Source organism: Palaemon carinicauda, chromosome 11, assembly GCF_036898095.1.
Source record: "Palaemon carinicauda isolate YSFRI2023 chromosome 11, ASM3689809v2, whole genome shotgun sequence".
NCBI lineage: Eukaryota > Metazoa > Arthropoda > Malacostraca > Decapoda > Palaemonidae > Palaemon > Palaemon carinicauda.
In genome coordinates, this window is record NC_090735.1 from 10,048,844 (window position 1) to 10,065,357 (window position 16,514).

At 36.6% G+C, this 16,514-nt stretch overlaps 1 protein-coding gene across 2 annotated transcripts in view; it reads right to left on the reverse strand.

The window, feature by feature from the left end:
• Positions 1–3,698: 3,698 nt before the first annotated feature.
• Positions 3,699–16,514, reverse strand: part of LOC137649966 (tyrosine-protein kinase Dnt-like) — an 84,004-nt gene continuing 71,188 nt past the window's right edge. For both annotated transcript variants that reach the window (XM_068382949.1, XM_068382948.1), the window contains exons 9-12: positions 9,127–9,255; positions 8,620–8,779; positions 7,020–7,156; positions 3,699–6,103 (exon numbers count right to left, since the gene is read on the reverse strand). In XM_068382949.1, coding sequence (XP_068239050.1) covers positions 5,992–6,103; positions 7,020–7,156; positions 8,620–8,779; positions 9,127–9,255 — 538 coding nt within the window. In that variant the 3' untranslated portion in view covers positions 3,699–5,991. The remainder of the gene's footprint in view (positions 6,104–7,019; positions 7,157–8,619; positions 8,780–9,126; positions 9,256–16,514) is intronic.

The following is a 16,514-nucleotide window of genomic DNA, read 5'->3' on the forward strand; positions in this document are numbered from 1 at the left end:
AGCTGGTGATCAATACCAGTATCTGCACCTCTTTAGCTTCTTACATTTCTCAGAGTCCTCCTTCTCTCTTTATTTATGGCTTTGTGATCTACTATTTGTTTTTGTAATTGCCACATGGTGAAGTCCATATATATTTGTGGATGTCCTTGTGCTCGGAAAAGGGTATCTTCAATAAGAAGATTGTTTGTTGAACACAAACTTTTAAAAGTGCTCCATTTTCATTTATAAACTTTGCCAAGAACCTCACATTCTCTTCTTCTTCTTTGCCTACAATCCACATCTTTTCCCACTTCTATGGGAAAAGATCACTGCCAGCTGGGGGTACTACCCATCTGTAGGTCTCAATACCGTGGAGATTGGTAACAGGGATATAGGGATGGCAAGAAAATTTTTCATTTTATTCTAAGGTTGCGAAGCTTGTGGTTTGTATATATTAGCTATGAAATCCACAGATAAGTTTAATTGAAATAGTATTTTTTATCTGGTACATTACATTTTCCATTGGATTTAATAGCAACTTTCTGATAAGCCCCACCAACATCAAGGGGAAAGGATTCATGCAGGCTGTAATAAAGCCCTTAATATTATGAGGCCCATCAAGGAAGCCCAATATACACATGACTCCTTTGGGGTCATAAATTGATGAGAGGATAAGCAACATACACGTAACTGTTCATTTCTTTTACTGATTACATATAAAAGATCCTGTTTCCATACACTGAATATTAGTCATGCTGTGATACAAAGTACAAAAAATAATATGAAAATAATATAAGAAAATCTTCAAAAACAACCTCAGATTATCCGATGGAGGCATCTTGATATCATGGAGAAAAGTAAAACAGTTTGACACTGACCTTCTCTCAAAAAGACTTAATATCTAAATGAGGATAGAGAAGTTAAAAACAATTAAAAGATCTCGCTAGTTATGAACCGATTCTAAAATCAAGACCACTAAGTGCTGTTAACCTTAAAAATAAACATTCTGATCCTTTTATTTCTGAAACCGATTTCTATATCTTCCACTCATACTAACCTTTTCTGTCTATACAACACACACATACACAAATGATAACTCAAAAAGTAATTTCGCTTATAAAATGGAATAGACACAACTATGACCTACTGTATATTACAGTATTGGAATGAATTTCCCATTTACTTAAATCACAAATTTTCATTAATCTTCCTCCTCACATGACTAAATCTTGAATCAGAACTACAGTATTGGCAATGGAAGTAAGAAAATAAAGGTAGAATCCACATCTTTTCATAAGCAAAAAAAAATTAGAACATCATCTCTGTTCCAGAGACAAATATAGCTGTTTGTATATGTATGAAAATCCATATTCCTAAAATTTATTTATTACTGATAGTATTCAAATAGAATCTGGTTATTTCAATTCATTTTTAAAATAATGTAAAATAATAAAAATAAAAACTAAGAGAAAATACTATGTTAGGAAAATCTTATGAAAAAAAAATCAAATATATAATTGGGTATAGCTTACTAAACAATGAATACTTCATACAAAATACAAAATTATTGAAAATTAAACTGGTTTACAATAAACAAGTCCTTTACTTTATTCAGGACTGAATTTACTTTGAACAAAATGTCAACCGTTAGTCGATTTTACAGTTGCACTTCTATTTGTTATTCTTCTGTAAAGTACTGAAAGAGCAAAATTATACCACACTTCCTTAAGCATAAAGAAATCCTACTAGATGAAATCACTCAGAAAATATTTTTCTTTCTTTGAAAAAGTTGCTTAAGTATGATACCTATGATGTATGAAAACTAATATTTTAAGCATTGTGCCAATGGGAAATTCAGTAATCAAAAGCAAGAAACAATTGATAAAAATAAGTTTCAAAGAACGCACTTCAAGGATAATAATATTTGTACTGTTGAAATTTACTTAAAATTATTCTTAACGAGGAAGTACAGTTTTGTCTTTTAGGGATATGATAAATTAAAGAATTTTTTTCAGTAAATCTCACTTCTTGAGTACCCAGTTCAAGCCATGCTAACCACTTGATAGATTTCACTGATAATTCTCTACTATCCTTGAGAGCTGAAGAGGAGTCTAAATATTGAGTCATTAACTGAAATTGCCTGATTGCCCATAGGTCCTACCTTCAGATTGATTTTATAAGATGGGTTTGCTCAGTAGAACATCAAGCAATAGTGCAATAACCTTGCCTGTATCACTCATGAGCAACTCTTAAACCTTAAAACTACTTGTATATGCAATGTTAATGTAGCCATAATTGCAAATACAAAATTCTACCTAAAAGAAGATACATTAAATAGAAACATAGACCTTTTAGTGACAAAAAACAGGCCTACAAGGGAAATAAATCAAACCCTTAAACCACACCATAAATGCCTCCATCTATAAACTGTAGGTTACTGAAGTGATGAGAATACGAGATATAAGCTGGAAATGTCTACCTACAGGTACAATCTGACAAGGGTCAAGAGAACTTGAAACCCTACAAGAATAACCACAAGTTTTTAAATTACTAACATTATTATCACAAACACATGATTACAAAACTGTTCTAGTTTTTCTTTTATAGTCACAGAATCAAAATTGGACTAGAAAGTGTTCAAGATTTCTTTTGACCAGATTGCTGTGGCAAAGGTAAGTAGAATCACAACAACACTGGTTACTCACATTTCTATGAATCTCATGCACTGCCATAAGGGATAAATGAACTCAATTGGTGTATACAAAATTAAATTGACTAAGCAGAGATGTATCATCATAAATATTCTTTTACAATTATTTAACATATATCAAATGAAACTTACTCCTAAATGAATGCTTCTTCATCTTAAAAATATAAAAATCCTAAAATTCTATCGATATCCAAACTCATTCAATAGAACATTATCCCTGAATAATAAAATGGGGTTCTACACAGTAGCTTTTGTACTGTTTGATAAAAAAATAGATTATCTACGGAAATCACTTTTCAAAAGTACTGTGATGCCTTTAAAAGAAACAGTTGACCTTCTGTTTTATGCTATTACATCTGTAAGTCATACAAAAATGTTGTTACATACTTTGTACTGGGAACAATACTAAGATTATAACAATACCTAGCAAGGATATACATTAGTGCTATGATACAGAAAGGGAAAAGTGCAAGTTTACATTGAGGCAACTAAATGATGTAACCAATAATTGTTGGGAAGCTTGACTTTATATCACCCCAGCATTAACAAAACTATAAAATAACAGAATAACAAAACCTGGAGAAACAGATTCAGTTGCCAATATGTAAAGCAATGGAAAGGGTTATAAAACACTTCATAAGTATCTTTTCAAAACTTATAATACCCCCCAAAAGGAGTAAAAGGGGTATGGGAAAATAGACATACAAGAGCACTCCATTCATGAAAGTATTATGTAGATTTTGGCTTTATGGTTGATCACACCACAGAGAAAATGAGTATTTGAAAGGTTTCTGTGACTGTGACTAATAAGACATTTCTGTTTTGCCCATTCATGACAAACGTTCACCAGGCACTTTCTTTTAACAAAATATTAAATTTTCCTTCGATTTGTCTCAATATAAAAGTTTACATTAGTTAAGGAAAAAACAAAGGAATTTATAAAGTGAGTAAAAATTAAATACAACTATAGTACTGTACATTAAAGTACAGTACTAAAAAGTAGGTTTAATTGTAACCAGTATGTAACGCTGGAAAAAAAAGAGGAGGTTGTAACGATCTTCTGGTCCTTGATTAAAAAAATAATTAAAAATTGATTTGTCATTTCTCGCATTTTGGATATATTTTTTTTCAAGTTACCTACCAAATGGAATCTTTTTCCATTGTCTAAGGAAACTGAAAATCCTAGAACATTATTCGGAAAACTTTTACAAATGAAATAGCTATATAATTGATGCTTGAAAAAAGTTTACAACAGAGGAAATTGTACTTATATTCCTTCCCCTCTTGAGCTGACACTTCTACGCTTGAAAACAAACTGCTATATAATAACCGTCAACTTCTGCGAGTTTTAGATGATAAAAAAAAAACTAACAAATAGTCATCATATTTGTCTCAAAATTAAGACAAACTGGTAATCAGTTTCACTGTTATATGAAAAATAGGGACTTCATTAAATTTGAGAGTAAAACAAATAAATATCAACATCATAGGCGTTCTACAATCAACAGTGAACATAGGTGATAAAATTTGAAATAGTGAAAAATTCTCATTTGAAAAAAAAAAAAAAAAAAAAAAACTTGATAAATTCCTGATACATACCATATTCAATTCTGACAAATGCTGAAACTAAATGGGATTCCTAATTCTTAGCATGGGTGAGGCTCAAATTCCAAGATATTCAAGAGATTCATACGGTTAGGAATATAACAATCCCCCAAAATAATTAACACCAAACTGAAAATTAATGGAAAGGCATAGTTTACTATATATACCTTCAGATGGGTTACTGACATTGACAGGAATGCTCTTTATACTGGACATAAGAACTCAAGGTGACAAGGCTGTATATATAGTTGCTAAGGACATAACGAATACTATGGATCTAGATTTTCCTGAACTATCTACTTGATAAAAAGTTCTTTACTAACTGTATGGCAACTGCAAAAAAAATATATATATGTATACAATATATAAATAGTGTATATCTAAACTTCTCAGTTTGATAACTTCAGCATGATAACCTTCTACAAATTTTAGGTTCGAAATGATGCTTATCGCCTAATCAATAAGAATATTATTCCGAATGAAATAATAATGTTCTCCTCACCACAAAACAAACTTTAGAAAAAATAACGCATAAACAAAAATTTACAGATACAGTATGAAACCTACATATTAACTATGTACAAAATTATAAACCTATTGTGACCACTTTATCATTCACTTCACTTATTGTAAAATTTTATATCAATTATTTATTACAAAAAATGCCTTAGCATGTAATCACTATATGGTTCATCAAATTCAATGTACAACGACTGTCTCATATCACATAATCAGTCTTCATTGAAATGCATACAATGGCTATTCATCACTACCTGCTCAGACTCTAGCAGGATTACGTTTTCTATGTACGGTTAAAAAAGTAATAATATGAAATTGACACAACTCATTCAATTCAAATTAAATTGAATTCTAGCTTATATTTATAATTTTTGATGAATATTGCATTACACTAGAAATAGCTTTAAATATTTATTTATCAAGCATTTCCTTGCTTTTGTCAATGAATTTACCTTGTTCTCAGCAAACAAGCAACAAATTTGTGGCGGGAGTGATTGTTGTGAATGAGGTAAGGTAGCAGGAACATTAAATATCTAGTTGTAATACTTAAAGATTATCATATAACCTTAAAAATGGAGTTAATGTTGGCCAGGAAAACTCCATGCACAATTATTCTAAAATATTATAAGAAAAAGTCAAAACAGATTTTGAAAGAGTTCTTATACAAGTGCCCCTGCCTTTTAATAATTTGCAACACTGTAATCTGATATTCAGTTCCAATCATTTACAGCAATATGAAATTCATCAGGCAATGTCATCATCACTCAACACAAACCTAACTTTGCTGTTCTCATGGGAGTTCTTTGAACAGTTTCTCATCCATCACATTACTGTACAGTATATTTCATTCACAAAAATGATTCTTGCACTTTATATCAACTGCCTCACACTGTTTTGTACTCATTTTTCTACGCTATACAGGCAGTTAAAGATGTGTGTAATCAAAACAAGTGACATTCTTGAAATACATTAAGAATAAAAAAAGTTTAAAGCTACAAAATATAAAAATATTATAAAAAAAGAATGTTGGAAAATTAATCAAAACCCAAACCCCAGCCTCATTCATAATCCTTCAGTCTGAAGGATATATACGCATCACTTTATAAGTGGCAATGAATACCAATAAAGTCATAAGAGTACTCCCGAGGTCACACATAGTGCCCCGAGGAAGCATTATGTCACACATATCTGTCAAGGTGCTGTTGGAAGTTGGTGAGGTACATAATGAGCTCATCAACAGAGGGTCTTTCTCTAGGAGCTGCAGTCCAGCAAAATGTCATTGCCTGGAATCTGTAAATATAAACTTTGTAGTAATGAGACATTCATATTTACCTTAAGTACAAAAGATTGAATAGACTATTGGTCTCTTTTACCATATTTATGTATTTTCTTGAAAGCCACTATGACCTATCAACCTCTGCTAACGACTTCTCAATTTTTTAGCGTCCTTAAACCTTTTGGATAAGCTTCCATACCTAAGCCTTTGTCAAGAAGAAAAACAAAGAAGCTTTCACCTTCCCTGGCCGGACTTAAACAAACTTACTTGAAGTTCCCGTGGGGAGACACAATGCTATGAAAAAGAATATAAGTCAAATTCAGCTCAATTATCTAACATCTGTTGCATTCAAATATACTTTTACTAGAGTTAATTTGGAACCCTCCACAACATTGTTTCAGTGTTTTAGTAGTTATTGAAACTTAACCTATAAAAGTACTGGACACTTTTAGTGTAATTATTAATCTTTGGCACCGTCGTTCAATTAGTTCATTATGCATGTTGCACAAGATTTTTCATAACTGACCATCCTTTACATTCAGATCTTCCTGGACAATTCTATCCTGTTCTGAGCTCCAGGCAGTTAATTCTAATAGCCAGGTAAGAATTTACCTATATAATGCTGCTAATTTTTCTATGGTGGACTAATGTGTATGGGAATTTGAGGATTATAACACTATACTATGATAAACTGAAATAATAGAGGAACCATATCAAGTTGTGATAAGATAATTAACCTCTACTAAAAGCTAAAAATATATACCAAAATGTGTTCCATTTAATATACTGTACTGTAACCATTCTTTAGCCACTTTACCTACTGACGTAGCCAATCATGATGTGGGTGCGTAGTACTTTAAAGGTAATAAAATCAATGAAAATATTGGAATAAAATAATGCGGTAAATAAAATGACAACTCTATTACTTACAATTCATCTGGGCAATTAATAGGTTGAGCAAGCCGAACGCCTTGGCGAAGGACGGCCGAAATTTCAAATGGATCAATTTCGCCGTAGGGCTGCTGCCCGAGAGTCATTACTTCCCATAGAAGAACACCCCATGACCACTAAAATTAGAAAGGTAAAATATTAGAAAATTAAAGCAATCTCTTAAAAGATTTTACAAAGCATTAACTAGACAACAAATAAAAGCACACAAGATCTTATCTCATCAAAAAGAATTTCTCGGTTTTCAAAGGACAATAAAAGATACTGTGAAAAAAGTATATAAGTTTCATAGAAAAAATCCTCTAACATTACTGTAGCCATACGTTAGAGATACAAATTATTACTTTTCTGATATTTTCTCAAGATTCTCAGTGTTGACCCAAAATATTTCTTCTCAAAATCATAGATAAAACTTGAAACAATATAAATCAAAAGAAATTAGACATTTGCCAAAGGGATATGCCTATTGCAAAAATCTTTAGAATTATCTTCTATGACAAAAGAGGTAGGTCAACTAAAATTAATCAGAGCTTTATAACTAGATAATTGGGGGATTATCAGTGCCAAAGTACTATTGTACTCTCAGCTTTGAAGCATAGGCAAAATGAAATCTGCCCACCACTAACCTTGATGAGGAGGGTAAAGAAATAAAGGGATGAAGAGAGGTGAATTTTGTGTCTACTAGTAATCACAAAATATACTGAAAAGGTATCTAGATATCTATAAGTAAGATTCATCCTATAAAAAACAGGGGAACACATTTAAATTTTCAACATCCTACTAAAATAACTTCAACACTACACTATGTTCACACAGTTAAAAGTAGATCCATAAATTACCTCAGGAACACTAACTTCTGGAAGGAAAAGCCGTAATCTGGGCACATTTTTTGATCTGGATAAATACATACATACATACATATACCAAAGGCACTTCCCCCAATTTTGGGGGGTAGCCAACAACAACAAATGAAACAAAACAAAAAAGGGGACCTCTACTCTCTACGTTCCTCCAGCCTAACCAGGGACTCAACCGAGTTCAGCTGGTACCGCTAGGGTGCCACAGCCCAACCTCCCACACTATCCACCACAGATGAAGCTTCATAATGCTGGATAAATACTGTACATAAAAAGAAAATCTGGAATATGCTGGTGAGATAGGACCTTGTCACCTTCATAAGGAAATTAAGGGGTCTTTCTTACTTTACTTTAAAGGCTGCTTTTCTGGTCCTATACTGCAGGGGAACCCTACTCTCTACACGACCTTCACAGACATCTTATTATATGCATTCCAAGTCATTCCACATTTCACACTACATATTGTTCATTTATTGTCAAATCCACATTATCGAAGCACTTAGAGAGAAATAAAAACATCTTAATTATATTCCTTACAGGCAGAACCATATTTGTTTCACTACTTTTATTTCCTTGGGAAATTACAAAGTGTAACCTGTCTTTTAAATGAAAACCATTACTATAACAGCTAATAAATAATTTGTCACCTTTGAGATAATACATGTTTACTTAGGCTGAAATAAACCAAATCCTCTAGCAAGTCACAAATAAATAGTTGAACATACCACATCTGCTGCAGGAGTGAAGACTTTGTGAGTAAGACTCTCCAATGCAAGCCATTTTATAGGTCTATTTTCGTTGTCTCCAAGGCAGTGGTAATCCGCTGGATAAAGATCTCGAGCAAGAGCACAGTCTGTTAACTTAACTGTTAAGTTATCATCAACACTGAAATCAAGAAAATGAAGTTGCATCAAATGTCCCAAATAAGCATGGTAAACTTGTTCCTCCCCAGCACATAAATAGACTATGATAAAACAAAGGAAAAAATAAGTGCTTACAACAAGAACAGTTAAATGAAACAAAAAGGGAGATGGTAATTTCACTGCCATTAGATCTCACCATCATCCTTATCAACTTCATTTATAGTACTATTATCATTATCATATTTGATGTTGCTGTAGTTGAACCAGATCACTGAGACAAAATAACTGAACTCTTATAGGTCTGGAGCACAAGCTACTAGAGCAAGAAAGGTGAGCTTTTTCTTTACACAATCTATAAAGCTTACTTACACACAATTACGAGTTGCTACATCTTTATGTAAAAGGAGGCGAGAATGAAGATAAGACAAAGCTTGTAACACTTGAAGACCAACGCTTACTACTTCCTTGGTTACTAATGTGTGACATCCCTGCAAGAATCTGTCAAAAAAAAATTCATGTATTAAATATATAAACAAACAATAAAACAATATTTTGATATCTAAAATCTTTAATAACTTCCTTTCTTCAAATACATACTTAATAATTCATGGGTAATTCTCACCAGCTAAGTTAAAAATCTCTTATTGGTTATATAGTAATGTAATTTGCTACTCTGTAAGCTGAGGTAATTCTAGCAGAGGCCATTATCTGACTCTCTGAAGTTTGTTGTGATGTACTCAATACTTATATTTTCTATATTAATGGAGTTAGCTCTTTTTCTGACACTCACATCAACGGCTTTTAGGCAGCTCACATAAGACATCACACTCTGGGGCCTGAGGTCCCCTGGGTGGGAACAACTGCAGGTAGCTCCTTTTTCTTCTTCTTCTTTGCCTACAGCCTTTACCCATTTTTATATGGGGTTGGTGTTTTGTATAGGTCTTCTCCATTCTCTTTTATCCTGTTCTCTTAATCCTTTTCCCTGCATGTCATTTTCTACTTAATCATTCCATCTGAACTTTGGCCTTACCCCTTTCTTCCCCCCTCCACCTCCATGCCTGTGACCCTTTGGCACACATGATCTTTTCTCCGCATGACATGCCCAAACACCTGTAGTCTTCTTTGCCGAGTTGTTTTCGACACGTCTCTTACCATGATTGTTGCTCTAATATGCTCATTTCAGATCATGTCCCGTGAAGCTCTTTATGGGTATAAAATAATTCCAAGAGAGTAAAATTCTAGTTCCACAATCGGAAGTCTTTACTTAAAGCTGAGCAGAATGTTCTCCCTGCTGCAACTGTAAGGAGCCTGTCTTGATGAAGACAAACCAAGGAAGACCATGATCTGCAATAAAGCTACTATGATCGGAGAATTACCACTTCTATGACACCAATCACAATCTATTTCCTTGGAAGACAGATACAGAGGCACAACATAAGTCCCCGTACACATCCTGAGAAGTTCTTCATGAAAAGCCTTTAGCTTGGAAGGGATGCTGTAGTCTCCAACCAGGAAGTACTAAACACTTTACGTACTGGAGGTACCTAAGAAGGTGTGGCTGACAAAAATATTCCAAAGGATAGTTCTCTCGAGAGCTTGACAAAACATACTAACAGATCGGGATCACAATCGTCTTGTGGTCATCTGGGAGCCACTTGGTTCATTCCAACACTTGGTATGATCAACACTCAGTTGATCCGCAAGCAGATCAGGTTGAAACGGGGGGAAGATATGTTCAGGAGTACAGGTGATCCCATGGGTTGGACAGTATCCCCAAACCATTCGCATAGTTCTGAAATGGGAAACTGAATACAAGGCAAATCCTGTCTAGCCATGGGGCAAACAGGACGCTCCCCGGTAATCACCAGATAGTATGAGTCTTTTCTGTCACATGAAGAAGGGACCACTCTGAATTTACAAACTACACAAGGCAACAGAGCATGTCTGCTAGAACATTCCTCTTGACAGGAATAAACCTCCCTGACAGCTCTACAGTATTGATAAACTGCCTAAATATGCATAGGCTTTATAAATTCACACACACTGTATGAGACCCTCCCTCCTTGCTTGTTGATGTATGCTATAAACAAAGTGTTATATCTCCTCAACAATACTCAGTGCCCTATCAAAGTCTATTGGAAAGCTTTCAGTGCAAAGAATGCTGCATACATTTCCAACAGGTTGAAATGCAGGTTCTTTTATTTTGGAATCCATACCCATATAGTGCTGGATTTCTCAGGTGCATCCCCTACCTTTCTTGGATGTGTCTGCAAACAGAAACATTTTATTAATTGGAGAGTTAAGTGGAACTCCCCTACTGAGGTTTTCATTGTTAAGCTACCAGGAGAGATTGTCCCGTATCTCTTGCTCCATTGGAAAAAGATGGTATGGGAAATTGCTGGCTCCCAACCAGTGATGTCTCAGACTCCACTGAAGTGATTACGATACTGTTGGAGACCCCAGTGTGGAATGAGTTTTTCCAATGAGGAAGATGTCCCAGAAGACATTACCACTGCTCAGCTAGGAGTTCTTGTTCAACAGGAGTGCCACCTCTCTGAGCCTACTAATTCGATCGTAATTCACCACATCTATCAGCATGCCCAGGTACTTCATGCTCTGCTTGGGTGTAAGACGCCTTTTCCCAAAATTATCTCAAACTCAGGACAAAATAGAGTATTCGGTCTCAATCCTGAGGCAACTACCTCTTGGAAGAGACTAAGATCAGCCAGATGATGTTGAAAACCTCAATAAATATATCCTGTTTGGGTGAGCCCAATCTAGACCACAGTGAACACTCACAGGAACACTTGGGGAGCTGTGGTCTATCTGAAACACAGGGCTTCGAACTAGTCCACTGTTTCCTCGAGGATAAACCAGAGGTACTTTCAGTAGGACTAATGAACAGGAAATTGAGAATAGGGGAGATTTTCAAGACCACCAAAAAACAAGCAGTTTTCCTTTTTGATGGAAGACAGCATAGAAATTTCCATCTCTAAGCTTAACGGAGTACATGTGTACTGATTGCATGTGGCTGAGGTCAAAAGTGAGTGTCTAGCTGTCTGACGTGTTATTTTTACCTCATTAAAGTTTTAACTGCTGTTCCAGCCTCGCTGAAGTCATACTTCTAGTAAAGGACGATAGTTTGTAGACAAATAAATGTATGGTAAATTCTTTTAAAAATCAGCTCCCAATTAGAAGTACAGTATCAATTCAATCAAGTGTCAAAAGGAGACGTTTCACTCTCTCTAACGTAATATAATATTAGAGAGTCTTAGACAATGCAATACAATAGATAATGGCATCATTGTAGTACATCTAAGAATAAAGAGGCTCTGGTGTGAGCATTCCCACAAAGAAAATACATTGCGGTAGATTAAGTATTACTCCTAAAAATTTTACAGTAATAATCCATCTACGTCGTTAATTGGTTCCAACAGACTTGAAGTAAATTGATTTTCAACATAGGTTGAAATTTCCCTAGTAGGGTGACTTATATGTTCTCTATAAACACGCTGAACACAAAAAAAAAAATACTTACAACAGATGCCTTCTTTACTGTAATAAGCTTCCATGTGAAGTATAGTACTGTACAATACAGCACTTTATTGTTATTGTATGACGTAGGGATTGACGCAAGGATGGGTAAAACGCCATAACGAGAGCTTTATTTTTGTACCTAATACTCAGAAAAAGCTATGGAATGGTGAAACTGACATATGTCTAACCGATATAAAGATGGGAACAGTACGTATTACTGTAAACCCTACAAATTTAAAACATTATAAAAGACCTTTTAAAAAGAAGGGTACTTGATCTTGCCCAAAGTGCTGTGTCAGAAAAGTATTCCACTAAAACACTGTACAGTATTACACTATAGCAAAGTCTTTTACGAAAAACATTACTATAGAACCAGATGTTATGCCAAAGATAGGGTCTGAACAACCCTGAACATTAAAGGTAAAAGGCATAATAATATGAGCAAGGCCAATGTATAAACTGCTATACTAGAACAAGATCCACAATAAAATTAGAGGTGTTAAGCAAATGATGCTTTTGACGTAAACCAAAAAAAGATGTAGTATAGATTATAACGTTAAAGAAAATTTCTAGGTATGAGAGAGAACATAATATAGTACTCAATGATAGAGCAATAACCTTGAACAATGGGGCAAACCTGAGCTATTGTAGAACCATTAGTTGAATTGTATGGGACAGGACAACCCCCAGACACTATCAAAGGCACAAAAAGATAAAATCACAGAGCGACAGTCATTATTCTACAATTTGTCTCTTACAAAAGCATGATAGGATGCATTTTGTCAACGCTGAAGGCGCAACGTCAGTGCTGGCTTACGCTGATCAGGTTAAATTTCAGACTGGTGTAAAAATGTTATTTTTATTAATAAAATAAATTTTTGAATATACTTACCCGGTGATTATATAAGCTGCAGCTCTGCTGCCCGACAGAAAAACTCTACGTTCAAAATCCGCCAGCGATCGCTATGCAGGTAGGGGGTGTACTTCAACAGCGCCATCTGTCGTGCAGGTACTCAGTACTCAATGTAAACACAGAACTCAATTTTCTCCTCGGTCCACTGGGTCTCTATTGGGGAGGAAGGGAGGGTCCTTTAATATATAATCACCGGGTAAGTATATTAAAAAATTTATTTTATTAATAAAAATAACATTTTTCAATATTAAACTTAGCCGGTGATTATATAAGCTGATTCACACCCAGGGGGGTGGGTAGAGACCAGCATTAATTGTTTACATTAATATGAGCTAAGGATTTTGTATTTCATTTTAGCAGTTATTCAAAATAACAAACATAAAATAAATAAGTACCTGGTAAGGAAGTCGACTTGAACAATTACTCTGCCTTTTTTAAGTATGTCTTCCTTACTGAGCCTCGCGATCCTCTTAGGATGCTGAGCGACTCCTAGGAGCTGAAGTATCAAGGGTTGCAACCCATACTACAGGACCTCATCAAAACCTCTAATCTAGGCGCTTCTCAAGAAAAGAATTTGACCACCCGCCAAATCAACCAGGATGCGAAAGGCTTCTTAGCCTTCCGGACAACCCAAAAACAACAATAAAAAACATTTCAAGAGAAAGATTAGAAAAGGTTATGGAATTAGGGGAATGTAGTGGTTGAGCCCTCACCCACTACTGCACTCGCTGCTACGAATGGTCCCAGGGTGTAACAGTTCTCGTAAAGAGACTGGACATCTTTAAGATAAAAAGACGCGAACACTGACTTGCTTCTCCAATAGGTTGCGTCCATTATACTCTGCAGAGATCTATTTTGTTTAAAGGCCACTGAAGTTGCGACAGCTCTAACTTCATGTGTCCTTACCTTCAGCAAAGCATGGTCTTCCTCATTCAGATGGGAATGAGCTTCTCGTATCAACAGTCTGATATAATAGGAAACTGCATTCTTTGACATAGGCAAAGAAGGTTTCTTAATAGCACACCATAAAGCTTCTGACTGTCCTCGTAAAGGTTTAGTTCGTCTTAAATAGAACTTAAGAGCTCTAACAGGGCATAAGACTCTTTCTAGTTCATTTCCAACCAAATTTGAAAGGCTTGGAATATCGAACGATTTCGGCCAAGGACGAGAAGGTAGCTCGTTTTTGGCTAGAAAACCAAGCTGTAAAGAACATGTAGCCGTTTCAGATGAAAATCCGATGTTCCTGCTGAAGGCGTGTATCTCACTGACTCTTTTAGCTGTTGCTAAGCAAACGAGGAAAAGAGTCTTTAAAGTGAGATCTTTAAAGGAGGCTGATTGTAGTGGCTCGAACCTTTCTGACATAAGGAATCTTAGTACCACGTCTAAATTCCAACCCGGTGTAGCCAAACGACGCTCCTTCGAGGTCTCAAAAGACTTAAGGAGGTCCTGTAGATCTTTGTTGTTAGAAAGATCTAAGCCTCTGTGACGGAAGACTGCTGCCAACATGCTTCTGTAACCTTTGATAGTGGGAGCTGAAAGAGATCTTTCCTTCCTCAGGTATAATAGGAAGTCAGCTATTTGGGTTACAGAGGTACTGGTCGAGGATACTGATACCGACTTGCACCAGTTTCGGAAGACTTCCCACTTCGACTGGTAGACTCTAAGAGTGGATGTACTCCTTGCTCTAGCAATCGACCTGGCTGCCTCCTTCGAAAAGCCTCTAGCTCTAGTGAGTCTTTCGATAGTCTGAAGGCAGTCAGACGAAGAGCGTGGAGGCCTGGGTGTACCTTCTTTACGTGTGGCTGACGTAGAAGGTCCACTCTTAGAGGAAGAGATCTGGGAACGTCCACCAGCCATTGAAGTACCTCGGTGAACCATTCTCTCGCGGGCCAGAGGGGAGCAACTAACGTCAACCTTGTCCCTTCGTGAGAGGCGAACTTCTGCAGTACCTTGTTGACAATCTTGAACGGGGGGAATGCATAAAGGTCTACATGGGACCAATCCAGTAGAAAGGCATCTATATGAACTGCTGCTGGGTCCGGGATTGGTTAGCAATAAATTGGGAGCCTCTTGGTCATCGAGGTTGCAAAGAGATCTATGGTAGGTTGGCCCCATGTGGCCCATAGTCTCTTGCACACATCCTTGTGTAGGGTCCATTCTGTTGGAATGATTTGACCCTTCCGACTGAGGCAATCCGCCATGACATTCATGTTGCCTTGAATGAACCTCGTTACTAGAGAAAGGTTTAGATCTCTTGACCAGGTGAGGAGGTCCCTTGCGATCTCGTACAACGTCATAGAATGGGTCCCTCCTTGCTTGGAGATGTACGCCAAGGCCGTGGTGTTGTCTGAGTTCACCTCCACCACCTTGCCTTGAAGGAGGGACTTGAAGCTTTTCAAGGCCAGATGAACTGCCAGTAGCTCCTTGCAGTTGATATGTAACGTTCTTTGATTCGAGTTCCAAGTTCCCGAGCATTCCCGACCGTCTAATGTCGCACCCCAGCCCGTGTCCGATGCGTCCGAGAAGAGAACGTGGTTGGGGGTCTGAACAGCCAGGGGCAGACCCTCTCTGAGGTTGATGTTGTCCTTCCACCAAGTCAGTGATGACTTCATCTTCTCGGAAATGGGGATCGAGACCGCTTCTAGCGTCTTGTCCTTTTTCCAGTGAACAGCTAGGTGAAATTGAAGGGGACGGAGGTGCAGTCTCCCTAACGAAATGAACTGTTCCAGGGATGAAAGCGTCCCTATCAGACTCATCCACTGTCTGACTGAACATCGTTCCTTCTTTAGCATGTTCTGGATGCATCCTTGGGCTTGACTTGTTCTGGGGGCCGACGGAAAAGCCCGAAAAGCTTGACTGTGAATCTCCATCCCTAAGTACACTATAGTTTGGGATGGGACCAGTTGGGACTTTTCCATATTGACCAGGAGACCCAATTCCTTGGTCAGATCTAGAGTCCACTTTAGATTCTCCAGACAGCGACGACTGGAAGAAGCTCTTAGAAGCCAGTCGTCCAAATAGAGGGAGGCTCTGATATCCGCTAAATGCAGGAATTTGGCAATATTCCTCATCAGCTTCGTAAATACAAGAGGAGCTGTGCTTAGGCCAAAGCACAGGGCTTGAAATTGGTAGACAACCTTTTCGTAAACGAATCTCAGAAAAGGTTGGGATTCTGGGTGGATGGGGACGTGAAAGTAAGCGTCCCTTAGGTCTAAAGAGACCATCCAGTCTTCCTTCCTGACCGCTGCTAGAACAGACTTTGTGGTCTCCATGGCGAACGTCTGCTTTGTGACAAAGACATTCAGAG